The sequence below is a fragment of the Folsomia candida genome, unplaced genomic scaffold, assembly GCF_002217175.1.
Source record: "Folsomia candida strain VU population unplaced genomic scaffold, ASM221717v1 Fcan01_Sc001, whole genome shotgun sequence".
Lineage (NCBI taxonomy): Eukaryota > Metazoa > Arthropoda > Collembola > Entomobryomorpha > Isotomidae > Folsomia > Folsomia candida.
Window position 1 is genome coordinate 19,758,107 of NW_019091193.1, and position 16,134 is coordinate 19,774,240.

The 16,134-nt window shown below is 36.2% G+C and overlaps 1 protein-coding gene across 1 annotated transcript; it reads left to right on the plus strand.

Annotated features, from left to right (window-relative positions):
• On the plus strand, positions 1–15,762 carry LOC110849698 (solute carrier family 12 member 3). Its single transcript, XM_022097138.2, has 34 exons — positions 1–866; positions 8,402–8,502; positions 8,589–8,618; positions 8,943–9,000; positions 9,062–9,125; positions 9,270–9,300; positions 9,399–9,415; positions 9,506–9,594; positions 9,677–9,793; positions 9,861–9,894; positions 10,307–10,311; positions 10,387–10,415; positions 10,481–10,527; positions 10,626–10,701; positions 10,765–10,811; positions 10,885–10,934; positions 11,011–11,223; positions 11,465–11,497; positions 11,575–11,649; positions 11,736–11,785; positions 11,864–11,885; positions 11,983–12,034; positions 12,116–12,134; positions 12,196–12,254; positions 12,317–12,414; positions 12,607–12,688; positions 12,760–12,971; positions 13,056–13,105; positions 13,171–13,288; positions 13,364–13,437; positions 13,536–13,702; positions 14,085–14,256; positions 14,475–14,927; positions 15,012–15,762. Exons 1-34 carry the CDS (start codon positions 537–539, stop codon positions 15,145–15,147), a joined length of 3,210 nt encoding a protein of 1,069 aa, XP_021952830.1. The 5' UTR covers positions 1–536; the 3' UTR covers positions 15,148–15,762.
• Positions 15,763–16,134: the final 372 nt, after the last annotated feature.

The following is a 16,134-nucleotide window of genomic DNA, read 5'->3' on the forward strand; positions in this document are numbered from 1 at the left end:
TGGTTAGTTCATATTTACACTTTTAGCGAGCAGACGAAGAGTTTGCTTTTAGTTTGGCATTGGCGAAAGCTCTTACCCACCACGACTCCCCTCTATCCGGTTCTTCTTAATACCCGGCTTCCTCCTTCCTGCTAAAAAACTAGTAGTTGGTGTTTCTACTCGGAAACTCGGATACAGAAACCAACCAGAAATATCCTCCAATATCAACAAACCAGTCTCCAGAACTTTAGGCAACTTCGAGTTAACATCGACAGATCAAGTCTAAAAGTGTTTTTTGATTTGTCTGAATTTTTAGCAGCAAACTACTTTCAACTCAAGTATTTACTTAAGAGTTTCGTACATACATATTCTCTGTTGCCGGAGGATTGACACTCCTCAGAGTGAAATAGACTTACTCCTGTGTCACCAACATCCACGGAAACTTGTGGGCGTATAGCAGAGTGGCCGCAAGAAAAACCATACCTAAGCCTTCAACACGATTAAGGGGGCTTACACAAAGACTTAAGGTGTAGATTCGTCGATTGTTTGAGAGCCAAATGTTGAAGATGCCACACACGGGGAAGTTGAGCATCAGCAAGGCGTCTGGAGCGGAGATGAACGATGGGAACAGCCGTTTTCAGGTAAATCGGGTAGGGACGCTAGAATCGGAGGACACGCTGTCACCCCCACCGGAGGCCACGTCCCCTCACGATGGGCTGTCCCCCAACCAGTACACCTACGTCTACGACACCCGCTACCACAAGAGCTTGGGACAACTGACGCGTGAAGCCTTGCCAGCCCTTGACAATTACAGAGACCTTTTGAGCGTTCATGCCGCCCCCAGGCCCACGCTGGACGAACTCCATAATGCTACTTACACTGAGAAGGTATGCAACGTGTTTTTTGCAATTGCATTCTTGTTGGAAGGCACTTGTCTCACACTGCCTCGTTTATGTGCATTCTTACCTCATAAATATCTCAAACGATTCATGCTCATGCCAGCAGAAGACACAATCATGCTTCTGTTGCATGTTTCTCGTCATAACTTTACATACGACAAGACGAGACTCTAGGCACCCAAATCTCTTCATGGATGGTTACTGTATGTACATACATATGTGCAATTGAGATATTGCATTCAAGAATGCAGGCAGTATACACGTAATCTTTTATGCCGTACTGGCTGACCAAACCAGCCATTGACAAAAAATATAAACTGGTTAGACCTCTTAGTTTTCGGCTTGATATTAAATTGCATGCCTACTTCCTCATCCTCATCAACTCAACTGTACACATGGCATGCAAAACCAATGCAGAAAGGAAATAGGCCCATGAAAGCAGAAGATGGTAATATCTAGTAGCACACACGAGAACCTTACGACAAAACTAGTTAAACATGTACTCACAATGGAGGTCTCCCAACGTATGCTCACAGATTTGGACGAAATTAGTGTCAATCGATCACAAATATAATTAGTATGAAATTTGCAAATGGAACTATCTGCCAATGCGCAGGTTTGGCGGAGATATTTGCATAAAAAGAGGAGAAAACGCACCAAAAGGCTGGCATATTTTTCATTTTCCAAATTTCCTGCGCATTTTCTCTGCTTTGACTGCAAATATCTCCGCCAAACCTGCGCATTGGCAGATAGTTTCATTTGCAAATTTCATACTAATTATATTTGTGATCGATTGACGCTAATTTGGTCCAAATCTGTGAGCATACGTTGGGAGACCTCCATTGTCAGTTTTACGGATCGGTGTGTACCTAGGAGGTCATTCAAAAAGTATAGTAATGTCAGAACGAAATATAGAAACACAAATATTATTATTTGCCGGTAATGTGACAAGCAATTTTATTTTGGGAGCCACAAATTTAAATAAAATAAGCAGGAACTCTAGTGGGAAAACCCCAAGTAATAAAACCCATACGATCGTAAATTTTAATTTTTTAGTACATTCTAGGCACTAGTCTATAGGCCCGAAGTTTAGGTGCGGTTCACATTAATGCAATGATTACCTGTTCAAAAAGTTTGGAGGTGATATGATCTCTGTTTTAACTCTTGAAAAACTCATTGAAAGATTTACTGAATAGGAAGAAACAAGCTGAAGACCGAAGATTGAGTTAATAATAGTCGCTAGTAAAGCAACCAGGTAGAACTTCTACCGTAGAAGCATAATACGGTTTGAAAAGGTTATATTTTACACGGAACGCAATGGGAATCTCTATTTATCATATTCTTCGCGGATTCATTTACGTTTCCACGTCGAAAAGTCTTTTAGTTACACACAAAGAATCGTGGTGAAAAGCTTGCTACACCATTTCAGACCATAGAATTTCATGGTTATACTGTGTACGCAGGTACATAAATACACATGTATATTGCATATACTGCAAACAACAAACCATGTCCTCCTCCCACCTTTTGTTGACTATTGATACACCAGAATGGTTGAGAAAAAATGCAGAGATTTTTGATACATTTTTGTTTTGGGTGGTTAATTCTGCTGGAACTCATGATTCGTATTTCGTACACCAATGTTGTTATGAAAGGAAATTTATTTGATGTCCCAAAGACTTCAGTACTTGACGAGCCGGAATGATTTTATGTATGCCAATCGATTTTCGACTCCACGACAAGAGGCTTACAGTGAAAGATGACTGGTTAAAGAAAGACAGACGATTAGCATAAGTATTACCGGCCAAGAGCAACAGGTCGTTTTATATGCATGTATGTAGTTCCGTATTTTACGCCATTTATGTAAAATATTTGTGCGGATTGCAAATTGGAGTCAAAGAAATTCCCTTGGCCATAAAGTCAACGTCATAATTGGATTCCGACATTGAGCACTAGACACTGTTCTTACTGATATTGACAATATTTCATTCCCAATTAGTGTTTCAGTTCACTTTCATTGCATCGTTTTGGTGCCAACTAGTTGTTTATTTCCCAAAAATGGCACATTTGTCGACTTCGAGTTTGTGACGCACATAGATTTTTAGGAAACCAAACCAGATACAGCTCACCAGCTCGCACGATAGGCAATGAGATTTTCAGAATTTATAGTGACAAATATTGAAGATTTTATTACATTTTTATTCTGAATGGGCCATGAGGTCAGACGAACAACAAGTTAACAGAGTTCTATGACATGCTCGTTGCACACAGAGTTGGAAAACATGATTGTCGTCTTCTCACTTTTGCCTTGTTTTTATCGTCTCATTAGAATTTTATACCTCCAGTATTTTCCCATTATTACTAGAAAAATCTGGATGTTAAAGGTCGGATAAAGTCGTGATAGATTAATTGCATCTGCATCCCAACAATTTGTAAAAAATGCTGAATACGACGAGAATTTTACTGGGAATATACTTGTTTTGGTCACTGTAAAGTCCAAACTAGTTTTTACTTCTGGACTGACGTGTATTTGGGATCTTGGTTGGGCCTGCATATTTTTCTAATCCCTAAATTATTCACAAAATATTCAGAATTCAAGTTGGAAATAAATACAAAAATTTGGCTGCATAAGACTCTTAACGTATTCTTCAGAACTTTTACGTCCAGTAATGACCTCCAGGCCTTGGTTTACTGTAGGGGAAACATTTACCTTTTACAGCAAAAAATAACATAATTGGAACTATGTACTTGGAAGTATAAAAATTACGAATAACTTCAGAATTGATGATTTTAAATCATTGTAATTTTACGTAATTTTACGTAATATTATGCACATCAACCATTGTGATCTGCTCACTGTTGACATGTCCAATATTATATAAAGATTGCATAAAGACCCTTTATTCTATTTCATCCACCCAATTAGTCCGTTTGTTAATTTGATTGAGTCGGATATAGTTCGTTGTAGCGAGTGACCATTTAAATTCGTAATAAGTTGTTAATTAAACTGTAGAGTTTATGCAATGGTTGGAAGAATCACGCACTTTTATCATCCGCTTACAAATTACAAACCTTGTGTAAAGTCTTATGTAAACTTATATCAGGGTTTGTTACATATAGTCGGATTTCATACACGCTCAATTTCATTTGTAAAGAACCCAAACGATGACACTGCTCTTGTGACACTTTGTGGTTTTGTATGACTGTCCAATTCAAATGGTTTGACGGTGTTCATTTCCTCTGCACTCTTATAAATGTTCTATCTCCCCACAAACGAACATGTGTCCAGTACAGACACAAAATTAGCAGTTTAGATTCGTTGCAGTTTTAATGGATTCTCTCTTCTCTATTTTAACAAGGACTCTCGACTCGTGTACGTATTATGTGTTAGTGAATCTATGTATTTATTTGTATGAATCGTTATTGGACAATTTATCTTCATCATTAGTTAGCTATTTGTCCAGTGTTCTTACCCACAAAAGAGAGCACGACAAAGGACAATACATGGATAAAATGGGGACATATATTCTTCGGTTTCAAAAATGGTAGATATCACATATTTCCGCTATGTTAATTAGTTGCAACCTTGATTTAGATGTGTAATGTTCTAAAAGATCGTAGCATTTATTTATCAAAAAGCAAAGTAATTGTCGACGTATGAGGATGTCAATTGTCTCGACGAAATTATATAACCTTTTGTTGTTAATTACTTAATAAAAACGAACTTACATTCGGTTGTTTCATGTACATTTGCATGTAATGTACATATTTAGTTAATGTCATATTACGTAGCTTCCCATTATATGATTTGATAGAAAATTCAATGAAGGTGATCTAAATGTGCCATTGCCGATATCCTGTACATTTTGGGATTTAGGTGTGTCGCCAGGTCGTGTTATCTGATAATAATGTCAACAAATGTTGGACAAAAGAAGAATGTTGTAATAATAATGTGTAGTTGGAAGATATATATTCAGTTGATTTATGCATGCATTTGCATTGTGCGTAAGGGGAAAAATAAGTACATATGCATTTAAGTACCTATATTAATTCTGGAACGTGTAGTATTACTCGATCGAAACTGTCGAGAATAATCGTCAAATTTCTGGCGATGGAAGTGACGTTATTAAATATTCCAACAGGAAAAGCAGATTATGCAAATTATTGTTTAATATAAACAGGTTCATATTACTTTTATGAAACCACATAAATAGATGCACCCCAATTGTTTGTGATTACAAGTGTTTATAATTGTGTATGATTAGGAATTAAGTAAACGATAGGATAGTCCATGCCAGCCGGATATGTTTTCTGTGCATATTTTTCTGATATATATGCATGTACATATTTAACAATTATATTTATTTTTTGATTGATTGATTGATTGGGTTTTTAATCAATCAAAAAATAAATATAATTGTTAAATATGTACATACATTCATATCATATACATATATATTTTTCCTGTTTTCGTCACTTGGTTGAGATTAGCCAACAAGAATTCCATATTAATGACAACAAATCTCATCTCTTGAGTCATTGTTTTAAAAGGTGTGTTTGTGCCTGTCTCTGTGGGGCGTTGTTGATTAAAACAACTAAATACTTATATTGTAAAGTTGAAAGTACCCGGATTAATGACATTGATGTTTATACGACATATTTTACAGTGTGTGCTGTCGTATCTTACAAATTAATTACAATTTTTTATTACTATAACCGACTAGACGTAGCTAATTTTACCATCTCAGAAATTATTTTATCACTGTACCTAAGCAAACTTCTAACAACTATGCACTTCAGCATGAGGACGACTTTTATTTTTGTCTTACATCTTTTTAATTTATGGCAAATTGCTTGTTTAAGGATTGAAGAATGAGATGTAACCAAACCGTTACACCCATAATATATTTTAAAGCCTTTTATAGATTTTTATGATTATTAGTTAGGTATAAATTTTGAGCCCTACAAATTTTTAAATGAAAATCTGCCTTACTACTGGCATAGGAAAAGTAATAATTATTGCATTTGTATTTTGTCATGCATGACACGACTAGTTGATGCAGGCTTTCACCTCTGATATTATTTGTTTAGAGCTTGTTTCGAAATCCGAAAGACTTAAGTTTTGGTCAGCTATTGGTTGAAACAGCAAAGCTCAAATTAAATGTGTTTTTCCTAAAGAAAATTAGGATCCCTTTTTTAGTCGTGAGTTATAAATACGCAAGTGTTTAATCTACACAAGCTCGTTATGCAAACAATACGGAAGCTAATAAGTAGGAATACAAATGCAAGTGTATGTAAATGTAGGATGGAAAGACAATGCGAACACGATGCAAGTGCAAGTGTTCATTGACATTTGTTTAGGCAGAATTACTGGTCAATAGATGTTTTGTGCTGAATGTTAGGACGGGCCAGGTGATGGGACTGGCAGTAATTTAATCGAAAGTGCATTCCTCTACATACTGCATACATGAGGATTGCAATCTGTTCCAACGCATCCATATCACAGCATGGCCATGTCAATGAGGTGAAGTGGAATGCATTAATTGCAGGATTGGAAGTGCATGATACAGATAAGCTTCACCATCCTATTTCGTTATATAACTGCCAATACTAGATGAGTGGCTCCTATTCGTCTGCATGTTATTTTACACCTGTCTTGGTGTTTTATGTGTACTGAATAGCACATCAAATCAGACAACAAAAATGCTATACAAATTTATGTGGGTGCATTGGCCAGCAAGAAATATAGCCTGGATTTGCACTGAGGAATCCTGAATCAAAGCATATTAATTAGGCTGGAATTCTAGAATAATCCTAGTCGTTTAACTTCCAGCACCAGTCAAGCCATTTCCGGAGTCGTGCTTGTTTAATGATGACTCTGATGTAGGTATTTTTGTGGCAACGACTGACTCGAGAAGTGTGGACAATGTGCATCAAATTTGTACTCGTTCATGCACACACTGAATGCCTCCCTGTACTTATTTCATGGGCGATACGCGGAAAGAGCTCTCAGTCTCCTCAGACTTGTGTAATGCCATGGTACTTTTCCACCACTTGATTTAGCTTATAAAGAAGCATTTGTCATCCTGGCGAAATTCCTATCTTTTGATTCTTTTATTTGCAATACTGCTCAACATGCGGATTACACAGATACATATATTCGCACGGCAGCAGTAAACTATGAAGAAGCAGTTTTGCAGTTATGAAAGTCTGCATGCTTATTCTTCACAGGAAGAATGAATCACATTCAATTCGGAAGAAGAAGCTTGTATTCACTTGGATCTGCACTGTAGGGGATGAACGACGATAAAAAATGCCCGTTCTTGTCTGTCTGGTCTGGTGACGAGGCATATGAAGCTAGTAATATGCATGTGAACTCACTCGTCTTATGACACTTTATGATTCAATGGGATGAGTTGGACGGAAAATTTGGTGCACAAAGAAGTTTGCCCCGTGTTTAGACGATATGTATAAAAAAAGAAGCGGGTAAGGTCATGAAGCATTACACGATTTTGCATGCATCACTGCAAATGCTGCTATATTTGGTAAGGATACATGTTGTAAGTCAGCATGCAGTGGCTGTTTCATCCTCGGGACATTGTTGCCATTAAAATCTCACTGGATGGTCATTAAATTATATCGTGGTGGCAATTGATTTTATGAAACGACCACCAAAGTTTATGAGGAATCACTGTAAATCGACAACCGTTTATTAAACTAGTGTGCATCATAAATAGTTCCATTTGCAGAATCGAAGCTTTGGAATGTTTATTGCATGTTGTGATTTGAATTATGAATATTGGGAAAAGCAGTGTGATCTGGAGTAGATTTGCATTGATTGTAATAGAATTAAATGTCATCCTTAAAAAATTCACACGCAATCTAAAAAGCATTGGAAATATTTTGTTCATTTTTGCATACGTGATCCTACTTGTTTGTGGCAATATTGGCATTGACATTCCTCTTTCTAAACAATAATGATTGATCGTGTCATCTTATGTACATAGATTTGAACACCTGGTCCAGTGAACTCCAACGTTAAATTTAAAACATTACCATACTCACATAGCATGATTGATACCGCATTTAACAGGACGAACTCAAAGTCCAGTCAAGTATCGCGAACAAAAAAGATGCTATCCGGATGAAACCGAAACTAAAAAATTTAAGAACTAGACAGAGCTAGATTATCGATAGGAAAAGTACGCAACAATGGAAAGAACACACAGAGGGGGCATCAATATATTTTAATTATTAGTGCTCCTTCTTAACACGTAAAAAAGACGGCTTCAATCAACGATTTTGGTAGTGCTGACACAACATTTTTTGCTAATCGTAAGACGAGTGGATATAATACATGGAATAAAGTGGAGAATTGCTGTCAAGTGTTGCTGGACATGGTTTAAATAAGGCATGCGGATAATATACAAATGTTCATGTTCATGTAAAAAATGTGGTGACGCTGAAAGAATTTAATGTTAATGGGATCTTCAACATAACTAAAAGTCATTTGGTCCTTTCAGACAAAAGCAATGGACGAAGAAACTGGAGAAGTTTTGAAAGGCAAGGTCATCAAATTTGGCTGGTTGGAAGGCGTGCTCATGCGATGCATGCTCAACATTTGGCAAGTTAACGCTAATTTTGAAAATGAGTTATTGGCTTTTTACGTGATTAATGATTAATTTATTTTTGATTGTTGATAATTTGCAGGGGGGTTATGCTGTTCCTGCGACTGTCATGGTACATATTCCTTGAACTGAAATAAAGATTACATGCATAAATGCAACAAAGATGCTCAATACATGAAAACAATGATATGCAGCATATTTACATTTATAAAGAAAAAAAATTTATTGTTCTTTGCACTTTTTGTTTTCCTACTAATAGAGACCGATATTAAATTGCATTTCTATCCCCTCAGATTAATTAAGAGACTTGTAAATGCACATATTTGCATCCACATTATTCAGAATGATAAATGTTTGTTGCATTTGTGTTATTGAAATATATTTATATGTGATATTGCAAGTACGATGTTATTAATTAGTTGAACATTAATTACAGGTGCGTTGGGCAGGCAGGGATTTTGGAAGGATTCTTGTTAATTTCACTCGCTAATTTGGTAAATCAATATGTGATAGTTTGTATTCCAAATTTCGCATATTCATCTGTATTTCCAATAGGTCACGTTTATAACTGCATTTTCGATGTCCGCTGTTTCAACGAATGGACAAATCAAAGGAGGAGGTATGTAACAAGAAAATGGTTGTGCTTAATAATACGTGCATATGCACCCAGCTTGAAATGAATGATTTTATTGCATTAAGTATGTATGTACATTTGCATGAGATTATATTATATTACATTATGCTAATTATAGTATCCTGACAGGTATCTACTACATGATTTCGCGGAGTTTAGGGTAAGATTTACAAATATTTCTCGTAGGCTATCTCAAATTGAAATGAATTTATCAAAAAAATTAAATTATTTTTGATATGCACTTTTTTATACTTATAGTCCAGAATTCGGAGCAGGTATGTTACCCATTTATTATATAAAATTGCATGCCTAATAAATACGTATATATTTACTATACATTAAACCTCGTATGATAACCGTTGCAGCTATTGGTCTTATGTTCACCATTGCAAATTCTATTGCTGTGTCGTTGTACATTGTCGGATTCTGCGAATCACTTAACGACTTGCTGAAAGTACTTACCCGTATAGCATTTAGCGTACTTTATACGTATTTATAGCGTACTAATATTATATACAACTTATTGTAAATAATAGGCAAATAATTGGGGACAACTGATCGACGGTGGATCCAACGATATTCGGGTCATAGGCGTGGGCGTGCTCGTCGCAATCTTGGTACTGGCTTTTGTCGGAATGGACTGGGTCACCAGAGTAAGATGATAATTATTAATATGCAATAAAGGTATCATACTCTAAAAGTTTATGCATTTTTTAACAGACACAAATGTTTCTTTTGGTCGTACTGATTGCCGGTAATTAACCAACCACATTCAATTAACTTAAATTATGCAATATTATGCTTTATACTCCTTGATTTTGATATCACCTTCTGTATCTAAAAAACATAAATTTTCCGGACCGGAGAACACACCTTCGATAAACTCATTTTTAAACGGGATATAATTTCAAACAATAGATTTCGTGAAATTGATTTTAAAACAACAATTGAATTAAATAATCCGGTCGGATTGTACTCTGCTTTGCTACACGTCTCACTTGCTGGATATGCTGCAGCATTCGTTTTATGTGAAATGGCTCAAGTCTCATCTCAGCATGTCTCATATTGTAAAATTTAGGTTTTAATGGATGACAATGTGCTGTACAATATTATTAATTTTACAAAATTTTCTCACACATGAACAACAACTCGAATGGATGTCGCAGCCCAGGTTGGTACATTTAAATATTTTCTCAAAGTAAATTGAATAAAACGTTAGATTAATCCTTATTTTGTTTATATAAAGGTCAATTTTATAATTGGAAGTTTTATTGGGTAGGTATTGCATTACAAGAAGCATAATTTTCAATAAATTAAGTACATTTTTATTCCATCAATAGGCCAGTAGATGACCTAGAAAAAGCCAAAGGTTTTCCCGGATATAATGGTAAGAGCTTAGCCCAGTCTCCACAAAAATGCAGATTACGTATGTACAACTTAAATAATATAAGAGCTGCTTTCACCATGATAAATCTCACTTTCTAGCTGAGACTTTCGTCACAAACTTTTGGTCCGATTATAGAACGGCATACGGAGAGGATACCACAAAACAAGATTTTTGGTAAAATACAAAACGCATGTAAAATATAAAATAAACTGTAGCCAATTAAAAACCTATTATCAGGACGGTGTTTGGCGTCTTTTTTCCTGCTGTAACTGGCATCGTTGCTGGTACGCTAATAAATATCGTTACAAATCAAGTAAAGGTTCTCACACAATTTCGTTAAAATTAATGTCGTTATAGGTGCCAATTTATCCGGTGATCTTAAAGACCCAGCCAGCGCGATTCCCAAAGTACTGGACTTTTCTAATATTTAATACAACAATAACAGTATTTTAATAACTAACTTTGAACTTATGATGTTCAAAGGGGACGCTGCTAGCCATCACGATCACGTACCTGTCCTACATTGGATATGCCGTCATGATGGGAGGATGTGCCATGCGAGAGGCGAGTGGAAACCTGACAGAGTACAATTTGACCGTGTACAGTGAGATGACCGTGCTGCAGGACGAGACCTTCATTGCGTATGATAACTGCACGAACCGAGATTGCGAATATGGGCTTTACAACAGTGCCCAGGTGGGCTTTCTAAACTACGCACTTATCAATTTATGACTAACAAGGAGAGCACAAACCATTCAGACCTTATTATGACCCACGCAGTTTGATAGATCAATAGACACTTGGACGTAATATTAATAATATTGGTCCAAGTAGCGCACTGAGGATGAGTTAGTCTATTAAACTGTGTGGGTCGCTGGATCTGGATGGCTTGTGGTGGTCCCATTGCCACTCATAACGTAACCTCTGTATATTGCAGGTCATGGAATTGATCTCATCTTTTGGAGGACTGGTATGCACCAGAGTTACCATACATTTAGCTTTATAATAATATTGTATCCCAAGATTTATATCTTATATCAAATTCAGATCTACGCCGGTTGTTTTGCGGCAACGTTGTCCTCAGCTATTGCCAGTTTAGTGGGAGCCCCTCGGGTGTTCCAGGTTAGTCCTTAAATTGAGTTTGACAGTTTTTTTAATTGTAATTATCGGTGCATGCAACTTACTTGAATTTTACTATTCACAACAAGGCCCTGTGCAAGGATAAGCTGTATCCCGTCATTCACTTTTTTGCTAAGGGGTATGTAACTACTTTATTTTTCACATGTTAATTATTACATTATGGCAGTCTTAATTCATTACTTTGTGCTTATTGAAGATATGGAGCAAACAATGACCCGGTACGTTATCTTATTTTCTTTATTACGATAGAGTCATTTTTCGCAAATCGTGTTAAAGGATTATGTCATTATGATCTAATTATTCTTTTGTGATTAGGTCCGTGGATACTGTCTTGTGTTTGTGATTTCATTGGGATGTCTGCTTATTGGTAAGTTTATTTACGGTTAGATTTTCACAGCAAGGTTCAAACAATGAGAATTTCACTAAAAATATATTTCTATTTATTTAGCTGAACTGAATGCAATTGCGTAAGTAATCATAATTATGGACAATAGGATCTGAATGTTTATGCTATATTTTGCATTATAGCCCACTGCTCTCCAACTTTTTCCTTATGGCATATACGCTAATCAATTTCTCAGTGTTCCGTAAGTATACATGTCATTTCGTGATATTTTTTTTATAATTAAAAAATAAAAAAACCTTGTAGATGCATCAATTAGTCACAGTCCTGGGTGGAGACCAGCTTTCAAATATTATAATGCCTGGGTCAGTCTGCTCGGATGCGTTCTGTGTATTGCTGTAATGGTTAGTATACATTTTTATCTTTAATTAGCAAATGTGTTAATTTATGCTAGTATCCAATATGACAAGTCTGAATTTTCCTCTGAATTGTTCTTAATTTCATTGACTTGCTTAAACAATATTAAACACAATGATAAAATATATAATACACTTGGGATCAATAATACACCTCCCTCTGAATTACTTTTGTCATAGTTTCTTTTGAACTGGCCCACGGCTTTGGCCACAGTTGCCTGCGTATTGAGCCTTTACCTTTACGTATCGTATCGTAAACCGGGTATGGATAAATAATCAACGGTGTAAATTTGTATGCAAGTTAATAGTTCACATGATTGTTGATCATTTTAGAGGTCAACTGGGGCTCTTCCACTCAAGCACAGAGCTTTAATTCTGCCCTCAAGTCAATCCAAGATCTAAATTATGTAGAAGAACACGTCAAAAATTACAGACCACAAATTCTCGTGATGACTGGAATGCCAGGAAACCGACCCCCGCTGATTGATTTTGCTTATTTGATAGTAAAAAATTTGTCCTTAATGGTTTGTGGACACGTTGTGAAGGTAATAGGCGGAAATATCATCGTTTGACACTTTATCAATCTACAAAGGGACAAGCGTTAATTTTATTGTGCTTACCTTGGGCAGGGACACTATAGCCAAAAAGTGAAGGCAGCTTTGGCACGGCAAGCGTACAGGTAAGCTTACATAAAAATGAGAATAATCTTAACTTGATCAGTAAACATAACTACTAAACTTACAGTTGGTTGTTGAGACATAAGAAAAAGGGATTTTACACATTGGTAGAAGATGAGAGTTTCGAACATGGTGCCAAATCCATCATGCAAATCTGTGGACTTGGAAAATTACGACCCAATATGGTGAATTAACTCTGAAATATGCTTTAAAGTCTTCGGAATTTAAATACTACCGCTAATGCTAATTATCAATTGTAGGTGCTCATGGGATATAAAGCAGACTGGGTGAAAGGCAATCGCCAAGATTTGAAGGAATATTTTAACGTCATTCAGTGAGTTCAAAGATTGTTTTTGCATGCATTTTTATACACATTGAACTCATAATACATTTAAGTATGAAAATCATGAAAATCAATTATTTGTATTATAGTGAGGCATTGGACATGCACTTGGCAGTTGGTATCCTCCGAGCTCCCGAAGGTCTTGATTATTCTAATGTCATCGAAGAAGAGGGTCAACTCACACCACAACAACTGCAAGAAATAAAGAAGGAGAAGGAAATTCCTAGAAATCAATCCGAGAGCCAATTGTCACAAGGTAAATAAATCATTGTGTCATTTTTATACCAATTTACGTCCGTAGAACTCAGTTATTACAGTATTTTTACAATTCGCCAAGTGTTATAATCTCACATTCGTTATTGTTAGCCGATTCCAGAAGTTTAAGATCAGCAGTATTGCAATATATTTCGCCTTACTCTGTTCAAGTTGGTGAGTTTATCGTGTGTCTTGCGTGGCTTAGAAGCATGATAATGTAACCAAAGCGTGTGAGTTTGGTGTGGCGATTTTTTTTACTACACTTATGAATACAATACAAGAAATAAACCCACTCAATAGATTTACTTGAAAGGTTTTTGTCCATGATGGACGGTGATCCAAAAAATAGTTCAAAGTAAAGCTACAAAGTATACATTTTGCAGATGGGACAAGCAGTGAAAGCAGCAGTCCTCCCGGGTCTCCGAAAGTGGAGCGGAAAACGCTTCCAGACCAAGTCGTCAACAATCAACTTGTCGGCTTCAGTTCCAATAAAAAGTCGAGGAAGCACTCCTTGAGTGCGATGTACAAAGGGCCAGGAGGAGCCATTCTCCCACGGTAATTACTAAATAGACGACATTCATAGGTAGTTTCCTGCAGAGGCACATTTTCATACAGCAGCTTTCACTTCAGGTTTATGATAAATATTTTGAAATTGCCTGGATTATAAAAAAATAGTTAGCGTAACTTGGGGTTTATGCATAATCAAGAGACCTAAACATGAAAAATTAAAACTTCCTCACTTAATAATCGTTTTCTATCGTTATCTTTCGTAGTCATGTCCTCTCCAACATCACTCAATTTCAACGGAAGCAAAAGAAAGGGACGATTGATGTTTGGTGGTTGTATGACGACGGTGGTCTCAGTATTCTTCTCCCATACCTTCTGACGACGAGAAAGCAATATGCGGGCTGCACGTTAAGGATATTCAGTCTCACCAGCAGAAAGGACGAGTTGGGGAGAGAACAGAGGAACATGGCTGCCCTGTTGTCCAAATTTCGAATTGACTACAGTGACGTCATCGTCATTCCAGACATTACCAAAAAGGCAGAGGACAAGACCAAGAGGGAATTTGAGTCCGTCATTGCAGAATTCAAATCCGACGACAATCAAGACGGAACTTCCATTACCGAGTCGGAACTAATGAGCCACAGAGAAAAGACCAACAGACATTTGAGGCTGAGAGAGTTACTTCAATTGCACTCCAAAGATTCCACCTTTGTCGTCATGTAAGTTGAATTTTCTCGTCACGAAATGATATGGATATGAATTGAAATAATGTGTAAACCGAACAATTTTATGAATTTCTGCAGGACACTGCCCATGCCACGGAAGGGCACCGTGTCAGCCCCGTTGTACATGGCGTGGCTGGAAATGCTAACAAGGGACATGCCTCCATTCCTCCTCCTTCGTGGAAACCAAACCTCGGTCCTTACCTTCTACTCTTGAAACAGCTCCAGAGTAATTCTAGCTTACAAATCTTTGATTAGAACCATTCTTTAGTTTAATTAGTAATTAAACCAAAATATCAGTGTTTTTACTAGGACATACATATTGTTGTTGAGTGCATGAGAGTACTCTGGGCTGAGGACAAATTACTCCAACTTCTAATTTTCATTTGTTTTAGCATTTAATTTAAATAACTTTCTACATGTTGTACATACTTATTTACTTTTCATTAAAAAAACTAGATTTTTATCATGTACAAAAAATATGTATGAGGGATGGACCAGAAGGTGATAAATCAAGAACCAAACAAAAATTTCAGTATTGAAAACACAAACATATCTTTAAACGGTAACAGCAGCGTTGTGGGTTGTATGACAATATTTAATAAACAAAACTTAATTAATATAGTTGCGGTACACATTTACTACTAATAAATACTACATAATTGGGCTAAATATAGTCCTTCGCTTGATACAGCTCAATTATAGATTGTAACATCAGCAACACATAAATTCAATAATATTTTCTTTACCTTTTGAAATTATTTAGTTTGAGATTGTAAAATGAGGGATTATGGGACAAAGTAATAAATCTTGTTGAAGAATTTTACCTTTATTGATAATTTATGGAGATATACTAATTCTTAGAAAATCCCATCAACTAGTGATTACATACTAAGGTGAATCTTACATTGCGTACTACACAATGTGCAGTTGCACATCCAAAAAATAAAATTTTGGAAACGATTAATATTTTTATTTCGAAGTCATTTATTAGCTTGAGTCTACAAAAATCTTCCATGATTAATTGTGGCAGTAATTTTAGTCTGTATTCATCCCAAAGAAAATTTCGAAGAACATTTATTTCCCAATGCATATTCTGTCGATTTGGCTGAGCATGTTTTAAAGCAATAAATACGAGGTAAGCTAAATGCATATAACTGGAACCGACGTCGGAATAGTCGCTTTGATACAGGATGTGGTCTAC

What these genes read in the sequence shown, in the direction of transcription:
- LOC110849698 (XM_022097138.2), top strand. Translation starts at nt 537, where the DNA reads ATGTTGAAGATGCCACACACGGGGAAGTTGAGCATCAGCAAGGCGTCT. An exon ending in ATGCTACTTACACTGAGAAG is followed by an intron (nt 867 to 8,401) that starts GTATGCAACGTG and finishes TGGTCCTTTCAG; the next exon opens with ACAAAAGCAATGGACGAAGA. An exon ending in AGGTTTTCCCGGATATAATG is followed by an intron (nt 10,528 to 10,625) that starts GTAAGAGCTTAG and finishes CTCACTTTCTAG; the next exon opens with CTGAGACTTTCGTCACAAAC.